Source organism: Megalops cyprinoides, chromosome 20, assembly GCF_013368585.1.
Source record: "Megalops cyprinoides isolate fMegCyp1 chromosome 20, fMegCyp1.pri, whole genome shotgun sequence".
Lineage (NCBI taxonomy): Eukaryota > Metazoa > Chordata > Actinopteri > Elopiformes > Megalopidae > Megalops > Megalops cyprinoides.
Genome location: NC_050602.1, coordinates 21624544 through 21644833, shown reverse-complemented (window position 1 = coordinate 21644833; position 20290 = coordinate 21624544). Strand labels below are relative to the sequence as shown.

General features: G+C 47.7%; 1 protein-coding gene across 1 annotated transcript in view; it reads left to right on the top strand.

Moving 5' to 3' along the window:
• LOC118795626 (neurocan core protein-like) overlaps positions 1-20290 on the top strand; it is an 82063-nt gene that overhangs the window by 20837 nt on the left and 40936 nt on the right. The window contains exons 2-7 of the mRNA XM_036554249.1: positions 4012-4097; positions 12040-12429; positions 15136-15310; positions 15756-15883; positions 16618-16911; positions 17487-18308. Of these exons, the coding sequence (XP_036410142.1) occupies positions 4019-4097; positions 12040-12429; positions 15136-15310; positions 15756-15883; positions 16618-16911; positions 17487-18308 (1888 nt within the window). The 5' untranslated portion in view covers positions 4012-4018. The remainder of the gene's footprint in view (positions 1-4011; positions 4098-12039; positions 12430-15135; positions 15311-15755; positions 15884-16617; positions 16912-17486; positions 18309-20290) is intronic.

The following is a 20290-nucleotide window of genomic DNA, read 5'->3' as shown; positions in this document are numbered from 1 at the left end:
TGCTGAATCCAAGCGAGGGCCGGGGTTAGTGCCGTGAATTATGGGCCAGGAAGGCATGTGTGTGCGGGTGGTAATTTAGCAGTGACATCATCCTCTCACAGCGACTCTCCATTCGCTGTCCTGTGTCAGTACCATTAAATGCAGTGCAGCACCCCTTACTGGACAGACGGGTGAAAAGAACCCATCATTCCACCCATATCAAAGACATGGTGTCGCCAAAAGTGTTCCCAGCCGTCTGCAACAGTTGCTGCAGATGAATGTAAAGTGAAGTTTAGGACTAAGTTTGGCATTGGGTGGGTTAGAGGAATGGACAGGAGTTAGAAATGCTAGCTGCTTTTCAAAGAGGGGCCTCAGTGTTATCACACTGCAGAAGTGTAGCGCCGATTAGGTCGTAGGTCACACAGCGGACAAGAGAAATGCTGTTTTTCTTTGAAAATTAACACGGAGCACAACCTTGCTTTAAAAAAGACGGTAAACAACAGTAAAGAAACCCTCATGTTGCTGTAGTACATTACTGCCCTTAGACAACAGTCAGGTCATTTATCCACTCAGCTTAATGTTCTGCACTCAAAAGCCAGGAGGTAAGATACCCAGACATTTAAAAGATGTTTCACATTTGATCTGAAGTGGGCACAGATGCCTGGCTCTAAAGTAAATCTGGAGGCAGAGAGTATTTTCTGTGGGGGTTCACAAAGTCAGCTTTCTGTCTCTGCCAGATTTTACCTGCCAGGTTCGTTTAGCATCAGTGCCAGTGGAGATGAGAGAGTAGCGCTGCTTTTATAATTGTTGTATAATAATAACAGTAACAGTTTATAACCAAGGCTATTTTAAATGCACATTTCACTGTAAAAGCATATTATGTGGATCTAACTTATGCGGATAACATGAGTTATCACGTTCCCCACACCACTGGTAGAGGGTGGCACACTTGAGTGTTTGATGAGATGGCATGCACGTCGGGTTGTGTTGTACTGTTCTGCTTTCTGGCAGTAAAATAATGATAAAAGCGCAGTAAAGAAATCACAGACCCCATGCAAGCTGAGACTGTGCGTCTCCCTCAGGGAGCAGTGAGAGACAGCTGTGAGGAGACGCAGGTGAATCGGAGGCATGTTTGAGGTGGCTGTGTTTCCCAGCCAGGTAAGTTGCTGCGACAGTCATTGAGAGGCTTAAAGCACAGACCTGGGTGCCATGCAGAAACACACACACACACACACACACACACACACACACATGCACACACACACGCACCGACACACGTATACATTTCTGCAAAAGGGTGACCCCGATCAGCTCCCTGCTCACACCCTGACAAATAAAACGCAGACAGGCAAGCAACGAGCTCGCCGGGTGGAAAAGGCAACCGCAGTAATGGAGTTCACTCAAGTGTAATTAAAAGTGCCTTTCAGTGTGGGTTGTGCCTTTTTTTTTTCCAAAGCCCATTCCTTACACATGTCAAACGCACATACATCCACTCGCAGATACATATACCCACACATACAAACACTAATGTAGCTACTAAGACATATACATATTAGCAACTACATGTGCATGTTTATATTGCACAGTGACACATACACCCACATACACATGCTCACACATACATGTTCTAACACATGTACACATACTATGCACAGACGCACATACGCATGTATACTGACACATACATTCACATACACTAGCATACAAACTTACAAATGCATGCATGCACACACACACGAACATGCACACATGCAAATACACTCATGGCTGCACATAAGTACATACACACATATACACACACACATGCTTGCATAGTTGTGTGCATTCACACAGTGGCTCACATAAAAATGCTTATTAAAATGCAGTATGAGTAAAATGCAAATGAAATACCTTTTAGCATACGCGTATTATGCGTAATTAACTGACATGTAGGAAAACTCTCCCCAGTGCAATGTCCATATGGTGACCTGTGATAGTGATGATGATGATGATGATGATGGTGATGATGATGATGATAGTGATGATGATGATGATGAAGATGGTGATTCCCCCGTTCCATCAGAGCGTTGAGAAAACCTGGCTAAGGCACAGGCACGCTGGGATATTTATGACCGCTTCTGCTTCAAGTCCGCCCTGGTCAGCAAAGACTGTATTTCTTGCTGGTGGCATTTGTGAAAAGTAAAATGAATGGAGAAGTCTCTGCCTCTTTTCCCCCACAGCTAATTCAAAATTATGAGCTGTTGTCTCGGAATGGATGTGAATGAATATAAATTTACTACAGGACACATCTGTTATGCCCTGAAAAAAAAAAATCCATGGCAGGATTTTTTGTTGGCCTTAAGATGGAGCATGCGTGATTGCTGAGTACCCATCTGTATGCCTCTGCTCTGATGAATATTAATATCTGTGTTGTCATTTTTTAAAACTCTGTAGCAGAATAACCAATAACAAAAAAGAACAGGCTAATCCCTCAAATACAACAAAGGAGTACCCGTGTGTGTCTGAGTGTGTGTGTGCATGCTTCTTAATGTGTGTAGGTGTCTATGTGTGGGTTATTGTGTGTGTGTGAGTGTGTGCTCATATCTGTTTGCGGTGTTCTTTGGGTGTGTTTGCATGTTATTGTGGGAATTTTTGTCTCTGTGTGCGTGAGAGAGAGTGAATCTTTGTATATCTGTGTGATTGAATTTTTGTGTGCGTGAGTCTTTGTGTATGTGTATGATTGTATTTGTATGTGTGCTATTGAATTTGTGTGTGTTTTTTGTGTGTGTGTGTGTGTGTGTGTGTGTGTGTGTGTGTGTGTGTGTGTGTGAATGACTCTTTGTGTGTGTGTGTGTGTGTGTGTGTGTGTGTGTGTGTGTGTGTGTGTGTGTGTGAGAATCAATCTTACGGCTGCAGCATCTTACAGCTCCCATCAGTAACAGTATGCCTTTGTCTCTACAGTAAAGCAAATTTAAGAGGGAGACTCCTGAGTCCTCCAGCTTTGATGGGAGATGTGATGGAGATTACAGGCTGCCAGGCTAGAGGTCGTGGAGAAGAAAAATTACAGCCCTCCACATGGCGATAGATGGAGAGAGGGAAAGAGAGGGGGGGGGGGGAGTAGATAGATGAGTGAGAGAGCAAGAGAGATGGTGAGATCTCACTGCCACTAAATGCCCTTTGTTGCTGTATCTGGAATGCAGGAAAACAGTGTTTTCATGGTAATGTATGGGGGAGAGCAGTGCAACACTGAGCAGCTTGACATTATGTGTCCTTGTTATTTGAAAACGGCGCAGCTGAGATATAAAGTGAAACTGGAGCTCACAGCAGGCAGTAACGCTCAGTACCGGTAACATTAACCAAGAGATTCATTTAGCAGAATTTTGATTTAAAAAAAGTCTTTACCTTAGTCCTGGAGGAGGTGTTTAATACTTTTGTGTGGTCCTTGATTAGCAAATTTCTCTCCTCCTCACGCTCTCTCTCTTTTCTACTTTTCTCGCTCGAATGATAGCCTGGAAAGTTGGATAAGAGCAGTTACCCAATGAAACATATACATACAGTACCAGTCAAAGGTGTGGACACACCTGATTAAGATAGTGGGAAACATGCATTCAAAGACATTTCGATCTAAAGACTTATGGTTAAATGCTTGGCGTGTTCCATAGACAGACATAAATAGCTGATGGTGATGTTTGAATTGCTTTTTAAAAAAAATGTAATTTTAAAAAATATTTTTTGGCTGTTTTGAAGAATTTAAAATATAAGATAGTTTTGACTTTTTGGGTCATTGCATGTCTCCATTTGTGTTATTTCATAGACATTTATACTATTATTCTCAAATGTGGAAAATATTAAAAATAAAGTGTGTCTAAACTTTAGACATGTACTGTGCATGTACACATACATATGCATATTTTTATATACAGCACATAAACGTTCATAAACATGTTGTAGTACAGAGGACTCAGGGGGCCTGGGTGTCAACAGTGAAATGGTCTTTTCATGTATGAGGGCCTCTTTTTTTGCCAGATTGTGACAAAGTCTTTCTCTCCCCAGGTATAGGATGGTGGGTGTGGTCCAGGAGGTGGCAGCTGTAGTACCGATGTTTCTGGCCATGTTCCTGCTGCACTCAGTGGGGCTTGGTGAGTATGCTGTCTCGGGGTCACCTCTGTACCCCTCATCCTGTCACCCTCTGTACTGGGTCACCTCTATCTGACACCCTGCCTTCTGCTATTCTGGGTCACCTCTCCGTCCCGCACCGCACACCACCTGCTGTCTCACGGTAAATATAGTGCCATTTATTGAAGAACTGACATGCAATAAGTAGTGATACATGGCAATAAAATAAGGAAGGAAGAGGTGGTTGAGCACAATTCTATTTACTGGAGAGCTGCACGCTCATTCAATTTTCAGTTAAAAAAAAAAAAAAAAGAGCTCCACTTAAGCATTGATTTTCATGATGCCTTCAAAGCCTGGAACTGAACAGCTGCCCAGTACAGTAGCAGAAACCTGTTGTGGATAATCACTTGGATGAGGAAGCTGCACTTTTCACACTTGTAACGGTTGGCTCTGACTATGGATCTTTTTAAATAGGCATGCAGTAATGGATCAGTGCTCTACAGGGTTGCACTTAACAAGGCAGCACTGTAGATTTCTGTGAACTCAGACGTGCCCAGAAATCACATCTCCCAGATCACATCTCCTGTGTCTGAAATCACAGCTCCCAAACATCTTGGGAGACACGTTCAGTCTTTGCGCCCTTTATTGGAGAGGGTCATGACAGCTAAGGCACGTTCAAAGCAGTCGGGTTCTGCTGTGGCGGCTTAGGCGGTTTATTTGCTTTGCTCCCCTGATCTCAGAACAGCTCCTCCCAGGCGATGTTATCTGGGACGTCCCGGCTTTAGCTCGGGGGCGCTTCATGGTCCACCGGCGTGCCACGGCGCATGCCGGAGAGAGATACTGGAACAGTTTCGGCTCCGCTTCTCTCCACTCCTCGGGATCTTATCGCCAGACCTGCTGCATGAGTGGTCGTATTTGTATCAGCTGCTGTCGGGGTTGGCAGGACACGACGGCTCGGATTCCGACAGGCGTCTTTATCGGCCAACTGTTTAAGGAAGTGGTGATGATCAGACACATTGAACCGCTCCGCAGCTCAGCTAATTCTGTTTATTTCACATAACACTGTGATTCTTCCTCGTACACCAGAGATATCCTTATCAAGCATGACTCGGATTTCCAACATTCTTACATGACACTCATTTATACGTCAGGATATTTACCAAAGGGGGATCAGGTCCGGTACCTTGCACAAATGGACGACAAGCAGTGCTCCGATCTGGATTCAGACCTCCGCCCTTCCGTTTCTAGAACTCTAGTTATTTATCCACTTTCTCCGGTGATCTGCAGGGTGGGAGGCGGTCCTGAGGGACAGTTGTGCTTTGCTTCCCTCTGGCACACGCACACGTGATGGCATTCGAACCCGTACACAAGGCGGCCTCTCCAGCGGACGGCTGCCTGAGCTGCTGTCCTTTTAAGCCGGGCCTGCCGAGCCGCTCCTCGGGTAAATTTGTCAACAGGAATGCTAAATGACAGGCTCGTGAATCCCCGAGGGTTTGGGAGGGGAGGGGAGGGGAGGGGAGGGGGGTGGCGCGTGGGTGGGAAGGACATCATTCAGTTGTCCGTTTGGCACAGAGCAGCACTGGGAAGAGCTCCGTTTACCACTGCGCCTGAAATGTGCCCGCACTCAGAGGGGCGGGGCACTGAAGCAACACCATTTACACAGAGGGGCAGGGCACTGAAGCAACACCATTTAATCTGATCTTTGATTTCACACCCGAAAGTGAGGCGTATCTGAGGCTCTGGAATCCAGACTCTGTTACGGACGTTCTGAGATTTCATTTGGCTGCAGTCAGTCAATTCGACTCAATTCCGTCCAGTTCAAACAAGCTTCCTTGGCATGCCAATAAACAGCATCAAACAAAAAAGTGCAATGAGAGCACATAATGGACCGGATTATGCTGGCAAAACATTTTACAACACTGAATGACTGACACATAATGCTTAAAAGCAAATATTAGTTGCTTTTCATGAATGTTTTCAATAACAACAATAAAAAATAAAACAAAAACAGGTTAATATGTTATGTATTTTTATATTTTTATATACTGTATGAACAAATGCTGAAATATGGCGAGTCCTTTTGTAGTCTGTAAATTACGTGTGAGGGATTATGAGAAGTATGATGCATGGAGCTACTATACCCTGTCAGTTAATAACTATGAATCAATCAAAATGCTCAAAAAGGGGTTCATGAAGCCTCACTCTTCTGTCACTGATGTAAATGTGGTTTTGACAGCTCCTCCACATGGGCTGTTTATTCTGCAAGACAGGAACATCTTAGTCCTGTGACACAACACGCACACACACACACACACACACACACACAGGCAAGCAGAGCTTCCTGAATCTAAGAGGATGTTTCTCACAGATCCTCCTCGCCGCCAGCTTTTGCATGTGCTAAGGCCGCGTTTGCGAGTGTCACCGCCCCCCGCCGCTCAGGTAAATAAATATGGTAATGAGGGCTGACAGCAGCAGGCATCCCCAGCAGAGGCTGCGGGTGGCGTCTCCTGTTGCATGACGGTTCTCCAAGGGAGGGGGGGGGGTCACCCTTGCACGATGCTGGGTGTCATTATAATTACGAGATGCGGGGGGTGGGGGCAGGGTATTAGTCACTCCTGCAGCTCCTGAGCGTTAAAAGATGGCAGGACGAGCGCTCGGCCTTGTACCGGGAGCTGCTATTATTCATAAAGCAGGAGGTGGGAGAGGGAGCTCTCAGAGGGTGGTGGGGGAGGTGCGGGCTGTGTTTGGGAGGGGGGGACCACCACCACCACTGTGGGAATGTCATTAAAATCACCCCCCCCCCACGCATGTCTGCACGGCTACCTGCTCTCCCGCTCTTCCGTTTCATAATCGGCCGTCAGATTCCCCACCGACGGGAGCGGAGAAGAAAACCAGCAGCCCGCGACGCTGGGGGAACGCTTCATCCCTCCGGCGCGATGTCTGAGCGCCTGCAAAATGCAGCCGGGGAAAGCGTAAGCTTTCGGTTCCTGTTTAAAGAGAACACCTGCCCCCACCTGCGCCCTGCGTGGGGCTCGGCGCTCGCTGTGAGGAGCTGCCCGGCCTTGGCTCTCCTCCCCGCTGAAAGGGAAGCTCTGTGGCCGCTCGGCTATTCAGACTGCAGCTGTGGTCCGTGGAGTGCATGGTGGGCTCACGGAGCCCCATCGATCAGGACCCCTGATGTGATACTCTGGAGTGGAGGATTGGAAGCAGGAGAAATGCATGTAGGCAGGACACACACACACACACACACACACACACACACACACACACACACACACAGACACATGTGCAGACACACACATACACACATACTCACACATGCATGCGCACACACACACACACACGCACGAGCAGAGGCAAACACATATACACACACACATGCACACACGTACAGTGCAGTCACACGCATACGCGCACTCACGCACACACCTAACCGTGTTCCCCCCCTGCTCCTCAGCAATTGAGCTGTTGCCATGGTTATCATTAGTGATGGCTGAAGGGTGATTTTCGTCTGCAGGTGATAAACGTAGCACGCTGTCAGCTTCAGGCCTCTTTGAGCGGTCTCTCGCCGTCCTCTCCTCAGGAGGGACAGAGAGGCCACGAAGCGTGTCGACACGCTGTGTCTGAGGCTCTCTCCCAGACGCTTGTGGTGTGCAGGTACACATTTAATGGCTACATGCAGAAGAACATCCATCTAGATTATATCATATTAGATTAGGTTCAACTTAATTGTCATTGTGCAGCGTACAGGTACAGAGCCAATGAAATGCAGTTATCATCTAACCGGACGTACGAAAAGCATACGTAAATAGCAAGCATAAATAAATAGATCTAGAGCTTCTTGTCCTCCTGGATGTATGTGCCCACCCCTCCACCAAAGGCACAGAGAAATGATCAATTTCAGTGATATCGAGGAGGGAGGGGGGTCCATCGGTTTAATTGTTCAATTTGCCGGGCGGGTGGCTCAGGTCAATGGAAGAAGGCCTTCAATAGTAAACTCATTAGTATCAAGGCTCATTAGAGAAGATGATGCACACAGGTATACATACCGAGGTGATTATTAATGTTGCACGTATATGATGAAGCATTTCTCTGCTCAGTGTCGGAGGAACTGCAGACAAAGAATTCCGACAGCAGCAGGAGCAAAAAGCAAGGAGCAAAAAGCGAATGCGGTGGAGTCTCTCTAATGCAGCAAAGCTGGCAGTCGTGCCAGATCTGGTCTTTTCTCTCAGCAGAGAACATGGAACCCCTCTCAGATTTTCCCTGTGTGTGTGTGTGCAAGTGTCCGTATGCATTCTGTCTCTCCCTCTCTCTCCTGGTCCTCCTTCCCGTTAAAAGGGTGGACTGTTTTTGATTGAGTCTCATTTAGAAAAAGGAGAGAAAAGAGCTGGCAGATTTCCAAACAGGGAAGAGCTCTCTGGAGGGTTATGCTTGTGAAAACATTTCAATCTAAATGCAGATTTACTATGCGTATTTGGGGGGGGGGGGGGGGGGGTTTACATTAATTATGTGGCCATGCGGGAATAAAAAACATTTCATTCCTTATTTTCTTTAAATAACTTGTAATTTGGTTGCAAGAAGGATATTAGACAGGGGTCTGCAGTTGATTTACTCGGGTTTAGATTCTCAAACTGGATACGGATGGGGAGAGGCGTGTGACGGAGGGGAGGGAGGAAGACAACTGAGAGCCGACAGAAGAAGAAGAAGAAGAGGAAAATTTAGAACAAAGACAACAGAAGGAGATGGAGATTCGTCTGCCTGCAGTTCTGCTATCCATCCGTCTCTGCCAGTTTGTTTTAGTGCTCTGACTAAGCAGACAACACAAAAGCAGGGAGGATTACTTGGAAGGGTGTTTGCCATAAGTCTTCTGTTAAGAGTGTTTGGCAAGCGCTCCTTTGTAAGATCTGCAGTAGCAGGAGCCGGTTAAAGAAAGACCAGAAACAGGCCCTTGGACATGAGCTTGGCTACGTTTAAGTGGTTGCCAGAACACCTCCTCGCATAGGTGACCAAACATCCCAGAGGCGGCATGCTGGGGATATTTTACCAGCTATGGCTGTTCTCCGAAATGTCATGAGTACTTTTAAATTATAGCCGTCGTCGAGCACGTCTATCTAATTACAGCTTGAAACTGAAGTTTTCTTGAAAGAAAGGTTAATAATGAATTGAACCCTAGGGGAGGTTGTTAGTTGGACCCAGAGAGCAAGTCGCAATATCATGCAAACTTTCCTTGGATTTGTTTTTCATCTAACTGCTTTGAAGCCTGCTGAGAAGGCGTGTGTTGGTGTGATGGGTGTGCCCTCACAGAGAAATGCGTGAGGTTGGTGCTGCCAATCCTCTGGTTCCTACCTGCAAATTCACTGTGTCAGCAGATTCAGATACAGCATATCATTCAAGCCTTTCCTGTCTCATAGAAAATGTCTGAAGCCCACAACAGATCCCCCTCTGTACCTGTGCTTTTTGGGGTTTTTCATACCAATCTGTTCCAAGTTTCTGTTTTGAAATGCATTGTGGGATTTGTTTAGTAAAGGTGAGAAACATATGCACTATAAAACTGCAAGTGAATCAGGGTTTGAAGACAAAAGAGTTGGCAAAGAATTCCAAGGACAAGTTCACTCTAAGTTTTCTGGAATTTTGCAACACCTTTCAGAGGTTGTTCTTTCCAGTTTCGTTGGTGTGTCATGATGGTCAATCTGACTGTCCTTCTGTTTCAACCATCTTGTTTCATAAAGCAAGAGTTTGAGGCAGGCATACTGAATGCAGTCTGGTTGATTTGTTGGTTGGTTAATTGATTGACTGAATGATATACATAAGGACATAAGGAAACATCAGTAAAATTTCCTGCCCGTTTCAGTTTGAAAATCTCAAGCACATTGTCTTTGAATCACTGCACCGGTTCGGGCTAAGGTTACCACGACGATGAGGTTCGGTTTGTGCTCCTATGATTATTTTGGGACATATCGCTTGTGCCTTCCCGCAGCGTTAATTGGTGCTGAGAGACTCCAAACTGGTACAAGAAACAGCAGGTTCCTGCTGCTTCAGAGCCTTTTACATCAAATCCAATCAAATCATTTAAAAAAAAAAAACTAAAAAGAAAAAAGGAGCCAGAGTCAGCGTGTATGCCAAAGCTGAGCTGTAATAATGAAATTATTATCGATAAACGAATTTTCTCTTTACTCAACTGAATGCGCAGCATCCCCGCTATTCTCCTGTGGCTCGCTGCGACGTTCAGATTGCCCCAAAATTAGATTTCCCTCCTTCCTGTGTAAAACCAAAGGCGCTGGTCTCAGTCTGAACTTTTCCCCCGATCCACTCAGATGACATCTGCACTGAATCTCAAGGCTTTTATTAATAGCTGCTCTGCAGCAAGTATATATTATAACTGAATCACTTGCCTTTTGATTGGCTTCATTGGTCCATTCTTATGTAACCGAGTAGTTAATTAGCGCCTGAATGTGCTAAGTGAACAATTGCCTATACATAACTCCCCTGCACATAATTCTTCACAAACCCCCTTTTGACAGTTCATGCCGGTGATGACTGAAACGTGCTCATGCAGCTGTCTGCCAATCAGCCCAGACAAAAAGACGGACAAAACCCGTGAAAAGAAATGAAAATGGAAGAGTTTTGCTGGTCTGAATGCGGGAGTCTCTTTGCCGGGATTTGCCTTGAGCTTTTTTTTTCAGTGAACGTGAGCCAGGAGCACTCCATGGGAGGCCCAGACTGAATGCTGGGAGCGGAGGGAGGGCCTCAGACGTGAGAATGACTCCAGCGAGCTCCCAGCAGGCTCAGACACTCAGAGGCAGATTCCTAATTTAATAACAGTAATAGTAAATTACGATAATTAATTTCAACCACCAAGCGCCTGTGATCTGCTTTCAAGACTCTGAAAGCCATCAGCCAACAACAATGTGTGGTGGTGCACGGCAGCCATTTTAGGCCGGGTTTTGGCGTTGACCACAGCGCCTAGAGTTTGATTTGATGCCTATGATCCATAGCCCTAACTCTGTCAGAGCCTCCATGTCCTCGCACTCAATAAACACATTAAACTATTGATTTTTTTTCTAGATGCTATCCAAATAAAAAGATGTGTGGGCCCAGAAAACAGACCTGTCATGCCTGTGGGTATTCTAGGCAAAGCCACGGAGACTTGTGTATGCATGGATGTATTTCAGTGTGTACTCTGTGTACTGTATTTTGGGCCCAAGAAGTGGGAAAGTGTTGTGTTTGAACGTCCACCCAGCCTGTCTACTTGACACAGCACTGCCAAAATCCTCCCTCTGAAAAATGCCGAAGGACCGTACTTTAGCGGAGAATTTAAATTATAACTCTGAGTTTTAATTGATCCGATTTAATGGAGTTTTAAATGAAGGTTCAGCAGGGAAGAATGAAGCTGCCAGCATGGTTCTCTCGGCAGGTATAAAAACGGCGTGTGTGTGTCTTTCACCTTCTCATGGCAGCTCTTTTGAGCATCCGTCCCCCGCTCCTCCTCCTTTTTCTTGCGATTTCTCTTTTTTCCTGTGCCCATAATGTCCTCAGGGGGTCAACAACATCATCCATGCCGCCATGTGCAATCGCTCTCCCTCAGACTCCAAGCTCAAGTTTAACTGTATCGTTTCCGCTGAATGACCGTCATTATTACATTGTTATTATTTGTGTTTATGAATTTGTGTATTTTACTACAGCGTACTTGGAACGAGCAATAAAAATCGGGGGGGGGGGGGGGCGTTTCAGCGTTCTAGCTTAGTGTTTTAAAACAGTACTGTGAGTGAATTAGCACAGAGTGGTAACTGTGAATATTACATGATAATGATTCCAGGACACCTCTGTCCCCAGGTACTGCCAGTGTGAGTTATGACTGAAACAGACCGGAATTGTGGAACCTTGTGGAGTTCTGCAGCTGCAGCTGGCAGCTGGCTGCTGCGTCAGTGTTCCTCACAGGTTTCCCCTCTGCACCACTCCCTGCAGGCGGCAGCGTAGCGGACGCGCAGGTGGACACGCACAGGGTGACGCACCAGCCCGTGTCGGAGCAGCTGGCGGGCGACGCCCTTCTGCCCTGCGCCCTCACCCTCCCGCCCGGCAGCGCCTCTGGCGACGCCCCCGGGGTCAGGTGGACCAAGGTCTGGGGAGGGGATGGCGGCATCCAGCAGGAGCAGTTGGTGCTGGTTGCCAAGGGCGACCTCATGGAGGTCACGAAGGCCTTCCAGGGTCGGGTGGCCCTCCCCGGTTACCGTGACGACCGTTCCAACGCCAGCCTCGCTCTGACCGGCCTGCGCTCCAGTGACTCGGGTGTTTACCGCTGTGAGGTCGCGCTGGGCGTCGCTGTGGAACATGACACAGTGCCCCTGGAGGTCATAGGTGGGTACTGCATGCTCTCCTAAAACTACTGCGCTTAACAGTGTTCAATGCGCAAGACCAACAGTATTTAAACACCACTGGAGTGGGTTTATTATCATGTTTGTCAACAGCTTGGTCACTGTGGTGTATGTTTTCATATTTTTCTCCCTAGTTACAGCAAAACAAAATGTTTCCAGTAGGGTTCACATAGCTTGCAACTGCATTATTTTCTCTGTCATTTTCTAAGGGCTGGGTCGAAATACTGTGGTGTTTTTCTGACATAAGCAGATTTCTCCCTATAATGAGAGAGGCTGCAATGGAAGTCACCAGCCTCTAACTTCATTACGGCCTGCAATGTCAAAACCCGGAGGGATGCGCATGTCCTCTGCACCAAGACAGACAAGCTGTAAACACACCATCCGCTAAACTTACGCTAACCTCAGTGACCAGATTGGTGTTAATGAGCAAAATCATCAAGCGACAGGAAACTGGGGAAGCGCCTGAGTCCAAGCTGAGTGCTCTGAGCTACGCGCTCCAAGCTACAAACTATGACAGGGAGAACAGATTTAGCAACATATTTTGTGTGCCGAGAATAAAATAAATAGCTTAGGAAAGAAAGGTCATGAGCTGCAGTTTAGAACATTTCTTATTAGTGTGAATACATGTAAGAAAAAAAAACAAGTCCTAGCACTGTTAGATCCTGTAATTCAGAGGGTTAGAAATGTTCTGGCCCTGTGGGGACCTCAGTATTGTCTTCTGCACCCTACGGTTCAGTCTACATAGCTGTGCCTCAGCTGACTGAACCATCCAGGAGCCCCGCATTTTTAATTCTCAAATTACCCCTTCATTAATAACAGAGCTTTAATGGTTTGCACCACTTTGGAGTCACGAAACGCTGAAGACTCAATACTGCTCAATATATTTCATGCCCCTAAGCTGATAATTAACCTGCACTCATGTTGATAGATTCTGTCAATATCGCATTCATTTAGAGGGGCCCTGTTTATCCTGGCGTCAGTACAATTTTGTTTTTTTTTTCTGCACATGTTCAGTGGTCAGTCATGCATATCTCTCCAATTACCGTCCCGGTGATCGATTTCGCACAACAGCTGCTCTGTGAAATATACAACGATCGGTTAAACATGGCACCGCGCCCCTGCCATTTCTGTCAAAATCCATCCTGGGCGGATTGTTTGGTAGTCCTTCCCGCTTTGTGTGATCCAACCACGCGGAGAGTGGTGTGAAAGCCCCACGCCGCGCGAGCTAAAATAAAACCCCCGGTTTGTGTGGGGCTGCTTCATGTGCACCCACTCTGAGCAAAACCCTGCCCGGCGTCTGCCCGCCCACCCCCTCCGTGAGGGAGGAAGTCGGGGTGAGGCGGATAAAGATGAAAGGATCCGGGGTTGGTGCTCCCTCCCACTGTAAGCCTCCCTGGTGTAACCGATGGCTTCTGGTTTAGCTGTGTACTCGGAGGCATTTGCTGAATTTCTCTTCCTTTGAGGCTGATTGAGAGAGGCAAGAAGGGGGGGGGGGGGGGGGGGGGGAGAAAGTTTTGAAGTGGGAGCTTCTTTTTTAAAAGCAGGTGCAGTCACCTCAAGGTGATGACCACAAAGAGTTGAAATGGAGGATGGATATCGGGGTTTTTTTTTTTTTTTTTCTCTCAGCCTGAAGCCTGATGGCTCAAATTGGCCCTTAACTGAAAGGATTGTCTGTAGTTACAAGCTGAGGCGAAAAAAAAGGAGAGAAGAAGAGGGGCTTTTTTTCCCTGATGCTGTTGCCCTGGGGAGCAGATTTCTGTCTTGCCAGAGGAGACGGCTCTGGGAACAGGAGTGGGGCGGGGGGGGCCAGGGGGATGGGGGGATGGGGGTGGAGTTTGACACTTCAAAAGCAGATCCATCAGTAGCATCCCACCCATGCCCAGATCATAGCAGGCAGGGATGGAATCCTCCCCCATGGGGAGTTCTCATTTTCGCTCTCTCTCTCACCTGTATTTCCTGTGTAATGCAAACGCAACAGATGTGATGCAAAAAAAAAAGCAGCTCCTCTCTCCCTCAGCCCGGGAACAATGCCTGTCATTCTGCAGGAAATACTGTCTGACATCTATCAAAAAACCGTGTTACGCTGCTGAGGTGTGGTTTGGAATTTTTTTTTTGGGTCTACTCATCAGGATGTGTGGCTGCAGAATGTCGTTCTTTGCATGTGGAGCTTCATGCGGGATTTGAATGTATCTCTGCTTGGGTGTGCTGTTGCCATGGGTTTGAATGTGTGTGTCTGTGTGTGTCTGTGTGTGTCTGTGTGTGTCTGTGTGTGTCTGTGTGTGTGTGTGTGTGTGTGTGTGTGTGTGTGTGTGTGTGTGTGTGTGTGTCTGTGTGTGTGTGTGTGTGTGGGTAAGTCTGTTCATGCTTGTCGGTGCCTTGGTGTGTATTAGAATTTGGGTGTGTACTATATGTGTTACAGTGTCTGTGTCAGTGTGTCTTTAAGTGTCCATGTGTGGGCATGTGTGTGAGGGTGAGTGACACTATGAGTGTTTGGGAATTTCAACATGTGTGAGTATCTTTGTGTGTCTGAGTCTCAGTTTGTGAGTATCAGTGTGTGTGATTATAAGTGTGTGTCAATGTGTATAAGTATGAGTTTGTCTGTGAGCGTGTCTGTGAGTTTCAGTGTGTCTCTAAGTGTCTGTGAATCTTTGAGTATCAGTATCAGCTCACTGGCATGTCCCGTCCCCAGGATTGGTATTCCATTACCGCTCGCCCCAAGACCGCTACACCCTCTCCTTCCTGGACGCCCGGCGAGCCTGCCTGGAGAACTCGGCCCTGATAGCCACACCCTCTCAGCTGCAGGCTGCATTTGCTGATGGATACGAGCACTGTGACCCTGGCTGGCTTTCAGACCAGACAGTCAGGTGAGGACCCAAGGTGGTGTCTTTTCCCCGACTGGGGAACCAGTGATGACAGTGACCTAACTTGTCATTTGTCCCCCAGTTGGCTCTTGGTTCTTCCATGTTTTGCCATTCCCCTCTGTAACATCATTGTCTGAAATCAGCATGGCATACTCTGTCCAGTGCATTGTGACAATGCAAAGGTATAAATACCCTGTGACCAATGCATTTTCATTGGTTGATAGATTCATTTATTGGTCTGCTAAAGACATGATGCATTTTCTGGATGAATCTGACTCACCCTTGCCTCTGGTACACCCCTCTGGTGCATGTAATCACATTATCAGCCCTCTGACCGCCCTCTCTCATGATGGTGCGTCGAGACCCTCAAACAGGCCGAGGTTTGTCTCCCGGAACGGGGACCGCAGTCGAGTCCCTCCTGATGCCGTTGGCTGTCTCCTCTCTGCAGGTACCCAATCCAGTCACCGAGGCCCGGTTGCTATGGAGACAGGGAAGACTCACCTGGAGTGAGGAATTACGGCCGCAGGGATGCCGACGAGCTGTTTGACGCGTACTGCTTCGCCGGGCAGCTGCAAGGTACGGCGGGCTTCATCTGTTACCAAGGCGTCCCACGGGGGACCTCCTAGGGCTCGGCGTTTCCAGCGGCCGGTGGGACACCGAGGCCCTGCCGGCCCCTTTTTTTTTTCCCCCCAAATTCAATGTCCCACTGTAAAAGCAGGTCTGAGTCATTAAGGAAGGCCTCTGTGCGAGCCAGCGCTGTGCTCTGCAATTACAACAGGGGCATTCCGGCAGTCATTTTCACAGGTCATTTTCAGACATAATTCACCGGTCAGAATCTGGGTCATTTAACAGGCCCCGGCGAATGTCCCGCGCTCTGCAGAGGTGGCAGAAACCAGCTAATGTGCTTCCCGAGAGCTTTTAGCCTCTGACATTCTGTTTGCGTGCTTATTTTTTTCGTGTTCAGGCCCCGTTTATTCGTTCTCAGAGGGGATGACGGCTAAGGTTTCTTTTCCGCTGTCTCCCCATCTCTGTATTCATGCACCCATTCTCTTTTCAATTCACGCATTTCTTCTTCCTTCTGCTGCGTTCCAATCCTCCTTCTTCTACTGCACTCCCATCCTTCTCTTACCCCACTCCCTTCTCCCTCCACTGCATTCTCCCCTTCCCTGTTACTTCAATCCCCGTCTTCCTCTCACTTAATTCCATCCTTCATTCTGCTGCTCTCTCACCACCCACTCACTACATTCCTGTCTCTCGCCTGTTTCACTCACCCTCTTCATTCCATCCCCCCCACCCCCTCACCCCCCCAGGCCAGGTGTTCCACTCCAGCGTGCCGGAGAAGCTGACCCTGGCCTCGGCCTCCGCTCACTGCCAGTCCCTGGGCGGGCGGCTGGCCACCGCCGGGCAGCTCATCCTGGCCTGGCAGGCCGGGTTGGACCAGTGCGACCCGGGCTGGCTGGCTGACGGCAGCGTGCGGTACCCCATCAACCAGCCCCGTCCGGAATGCGGAGGGGATAAAGCAGGAGTTCGCACCCTCTACCGTAACCCCAATGGGACCGGCTACCATGATCCCACCACCCTCTTTGATGCCTACTGCTACAGGGGTATTACACTCGAGCTACTACAGTGTGATACAATTCACTCATCCAACAGTCGCAGTTATGTATTTTGCCATATGTGGGTGAACAGATATTTTTTTTCTGCGAGGGCACCCAAGGGTAGCAAACAGCTCATTTTTTAATACAGGGTTACAGGGTGTCATATTATTATAATTATTTCTTTGCTTTGCAGATGCCAGCATTCAGGGTAAATTGCATAGATTGTAATTGAGCAGGACTTGATGTGCTCCAGACAGACTTAAGAGCTCCTTCTGCACAACCAGAATCTGGATGTCTGTTCCCAAATTAGTCCTGTCTAACTAGGAAAAATTTGGCTTAGTACTATTCAACATCTTTAAGTGAAAAAGCATCAAATGGTACAAAAATAATTATGCTACACTTTATTTGGTACATTTGCATGTGTCTACAGGGTTAAATTAAAGAAAAAGGAGATGTGGTAGCCAGAAAAAATATGCATAATTTAATGATTAATTTACAAGGGCATTAATATTGATGACCAATATTTGCATGTAGACATTATAAACAGTTTTTTAATCATCTCACCAACAACTGTGTTGCAGAAATGCAGGCACCAGTTCAGGAGACACAATCTGTGAGTTTCCTTCAGTTGAGTGCCACAGAGAGCAAGCAGACACCGGGTCTCGACTCCCGGGGGGAAGAGCCCTCACACCTGCCCCAGGCCCATCCGTCTGCCTGGCCCGGCCCGGCTGACCTGCAGAAGAAAAGAGTCCACTCCATGGCAGCTAACATGTTACCAGACATGTCTGGGGAGAACGTACCGATCCAGCCCAGGTCAGGAGGGTCCTCCATGGGCAGGGGTGACGCGCTGGCCCCAGTCTCTGGCGGACCTTGGGGACCTGCGTTTTCACAGCGGCCGGACGGTCAAGGGGGCTCGGCCAGAGAGGAAGAGGCAGATGAGGAAGAGGAGGACGAGGGGCCGGGGGAGCAGCCCGTCTCTCATGCGCCCTCTGCCTCCCCTCAGGCCCGAATCAGCAATGGCCAGCTATCTGGATTCAGGAACTCTCCCATGAGTCCCTGGAAGTACTGGACTGGTTCCAGTGACACAGGCGTCCCGTCTGCTACCCCAGGCCCAATTAGGCTGAGCAAGGGCCCGCTGGGGCCAGAAGGAACCCTTCCATGGGGGCAGCTGGAGGTCAGCAAAGCCAACTCCAGAAACACTGTCTTGGGGCATGTGAGGGGAGGGGTCCCACTCCAGCCATTGGACGGTGGCCTGGCGAGCCCAAATGAGGCGCTCTTTGAGAAGGAGGGGGAAGTCATCTCGAAGCTGAAATCCAATGACTCGGCTGCAGAACCAACCCGGATCAGCTCCAGCGGAGGCCCAACCAGCTCCCCGTCATCACTAAAGACAGATCTACTTCAAGGTGAGAGCATTAAGACTTGCAATGGGATTTGATTTTAGCAGATTTGCTTTTCAAATGTGTACATAAATGTTGTAAGGGTTGTTTTCTTGTGTCTTGTTATACCCCTTTCCCAGCGTAAAGCTGGAGCCAGTCTGGCTCGTTAAACCCCTTTCCCATTGTGGAACTGGAGCAGTTCCCCCCAAGATCTACTATAATGTCAGGTGCAACAGTTCTAGTGTAATGGAAAAAGATATACTAGGTTAGCCAGCCATGGCTGTAGCCTGTGCTAGCCCAGTGTCAGCTCCACATGTGGAAAAGTGGTGGCTGTATCTGTGAAGTGCTGCTTTTGTTGGGTTGCTCCCATGGCCATTGCTGGATTATTTTAGGACATATGATCATTTTAAAAGTAATTATTTCCAGTTAGACAGGCCGATGCAGGTGTTTGACGAAACGCAGAAGCGCTCCTCGAAGTAAATCATCTCGCTGTTATCACAACACTGCATACGATGCAGCTGGTGCTAACAGCGTGTAATTTTGTTTTTCTTCTCTCCTCTTCCCTGGTCTGTTTGATAATGGCTCGTCATTCCACAAGCCCTTCATAGCTGTGCTGAGAGGCCCGTGAATTATCCAGAGAGGCTTTTCGTAAAAACTGGAGGAGCATATTGTGAAAAAATTTTTTGCTTCGTTTTTTTTTTTTTTTTTTTTAAACAGAATGAAATCGAACTTGACATTGAGGGAGAGAGCCTCTTCACAGTTGTACAGTTGTACAAACACAATACTGAAGCCAGAGCCAGTTGAGGAACCGAAAAAAAAAGGTGACACAACGGAGGAAGAAAATAGTGGACACTGTGACAGAGCAGCGGCGGAGGAGTATTCAGTTCCTTGAGAAAGTGTGAATAAATGTGAATTATTGTGACACACCTCTAATTACGATAGGTGTGGGCAGGAACAAATTGGTGTGAATCACCTCTCATCATTTCGAGCGGGAACAGTTGGGAATAGGTCTCACACCTATCTGGTCAATCCAATGTGAATAAATGTAGGAAACCTCTCGTCAGGGCTCGTGTGAATAGATGTGATGCAATCTTGCATACCCCTGGTTAAGGGCCGATATGCGTAGACGCAGAGGTGGACACCCCGGCTTCAGGAAAGTAAAAGTCCTGCCACATATTTCTTCTAGCCATTCATTACATCAGCTGAATTCAATTAGCACAACTCTTCAGCCAGGTAGAGGAGCTAATTAGTGAAATCACCTTGTTTAGTGAATGGCTAGAACAAATGCATGGCAGGACTTTTACTTTCTGAAGCCGGGGTGTCCACCTCTGCATAAATGTGACCTGGTGATAGAAGGGGAATCGTAATGATGGGTTTCAACTCGTCACCACTGTGATGCAAAACCAGGACCTCCATTCACTAGAGATTTTTCTCTTTGTGTAGAAAGGGTATATGGCGGCATTCTGTTACTTCAACACCTTGCTCAATAACTGAGGAGAAACAAATAAACGTATCACAGGCCCAACAGGAAAGGTGTGATCAATCGTCCCGGGTCCGATTTCAATAAGGCCCTGGCCCTTTTCCATCCCCAGAGGGGTTCATTAATAAGATATCCTCCCCGACCCAAATTCAGCCCGGGGCCATTAATGTTTAACACGGGAGGAAATTTATCTTCAGCCTGCATGAATTATTAAAGGCCATTTCTAATTAATGCATCACTTCCTGGCTGTTACCGGAGACGCGGCGTCCGAGAGACGCTCCTCCTTCAATTAGCACCCCTGTCGCTAAATGAGCGCTATGACCAGCACTCACAGATATAACCCCACGCGATACATGGATATGACAGGGATTTTTTTTTAACTGCGCTTTGATGGCAGAAGTCAGTTCGACTCACTTGATTTTCTTGTGAAACTGGTGAGTCGATTGGGGTTGGGGGAGACGCTTCTGGGTGCTGTCAGCCTTGTCTTGCACCCCCCCCCCCCCCGCCCCATGTGGAGTCTGCGTGGTGA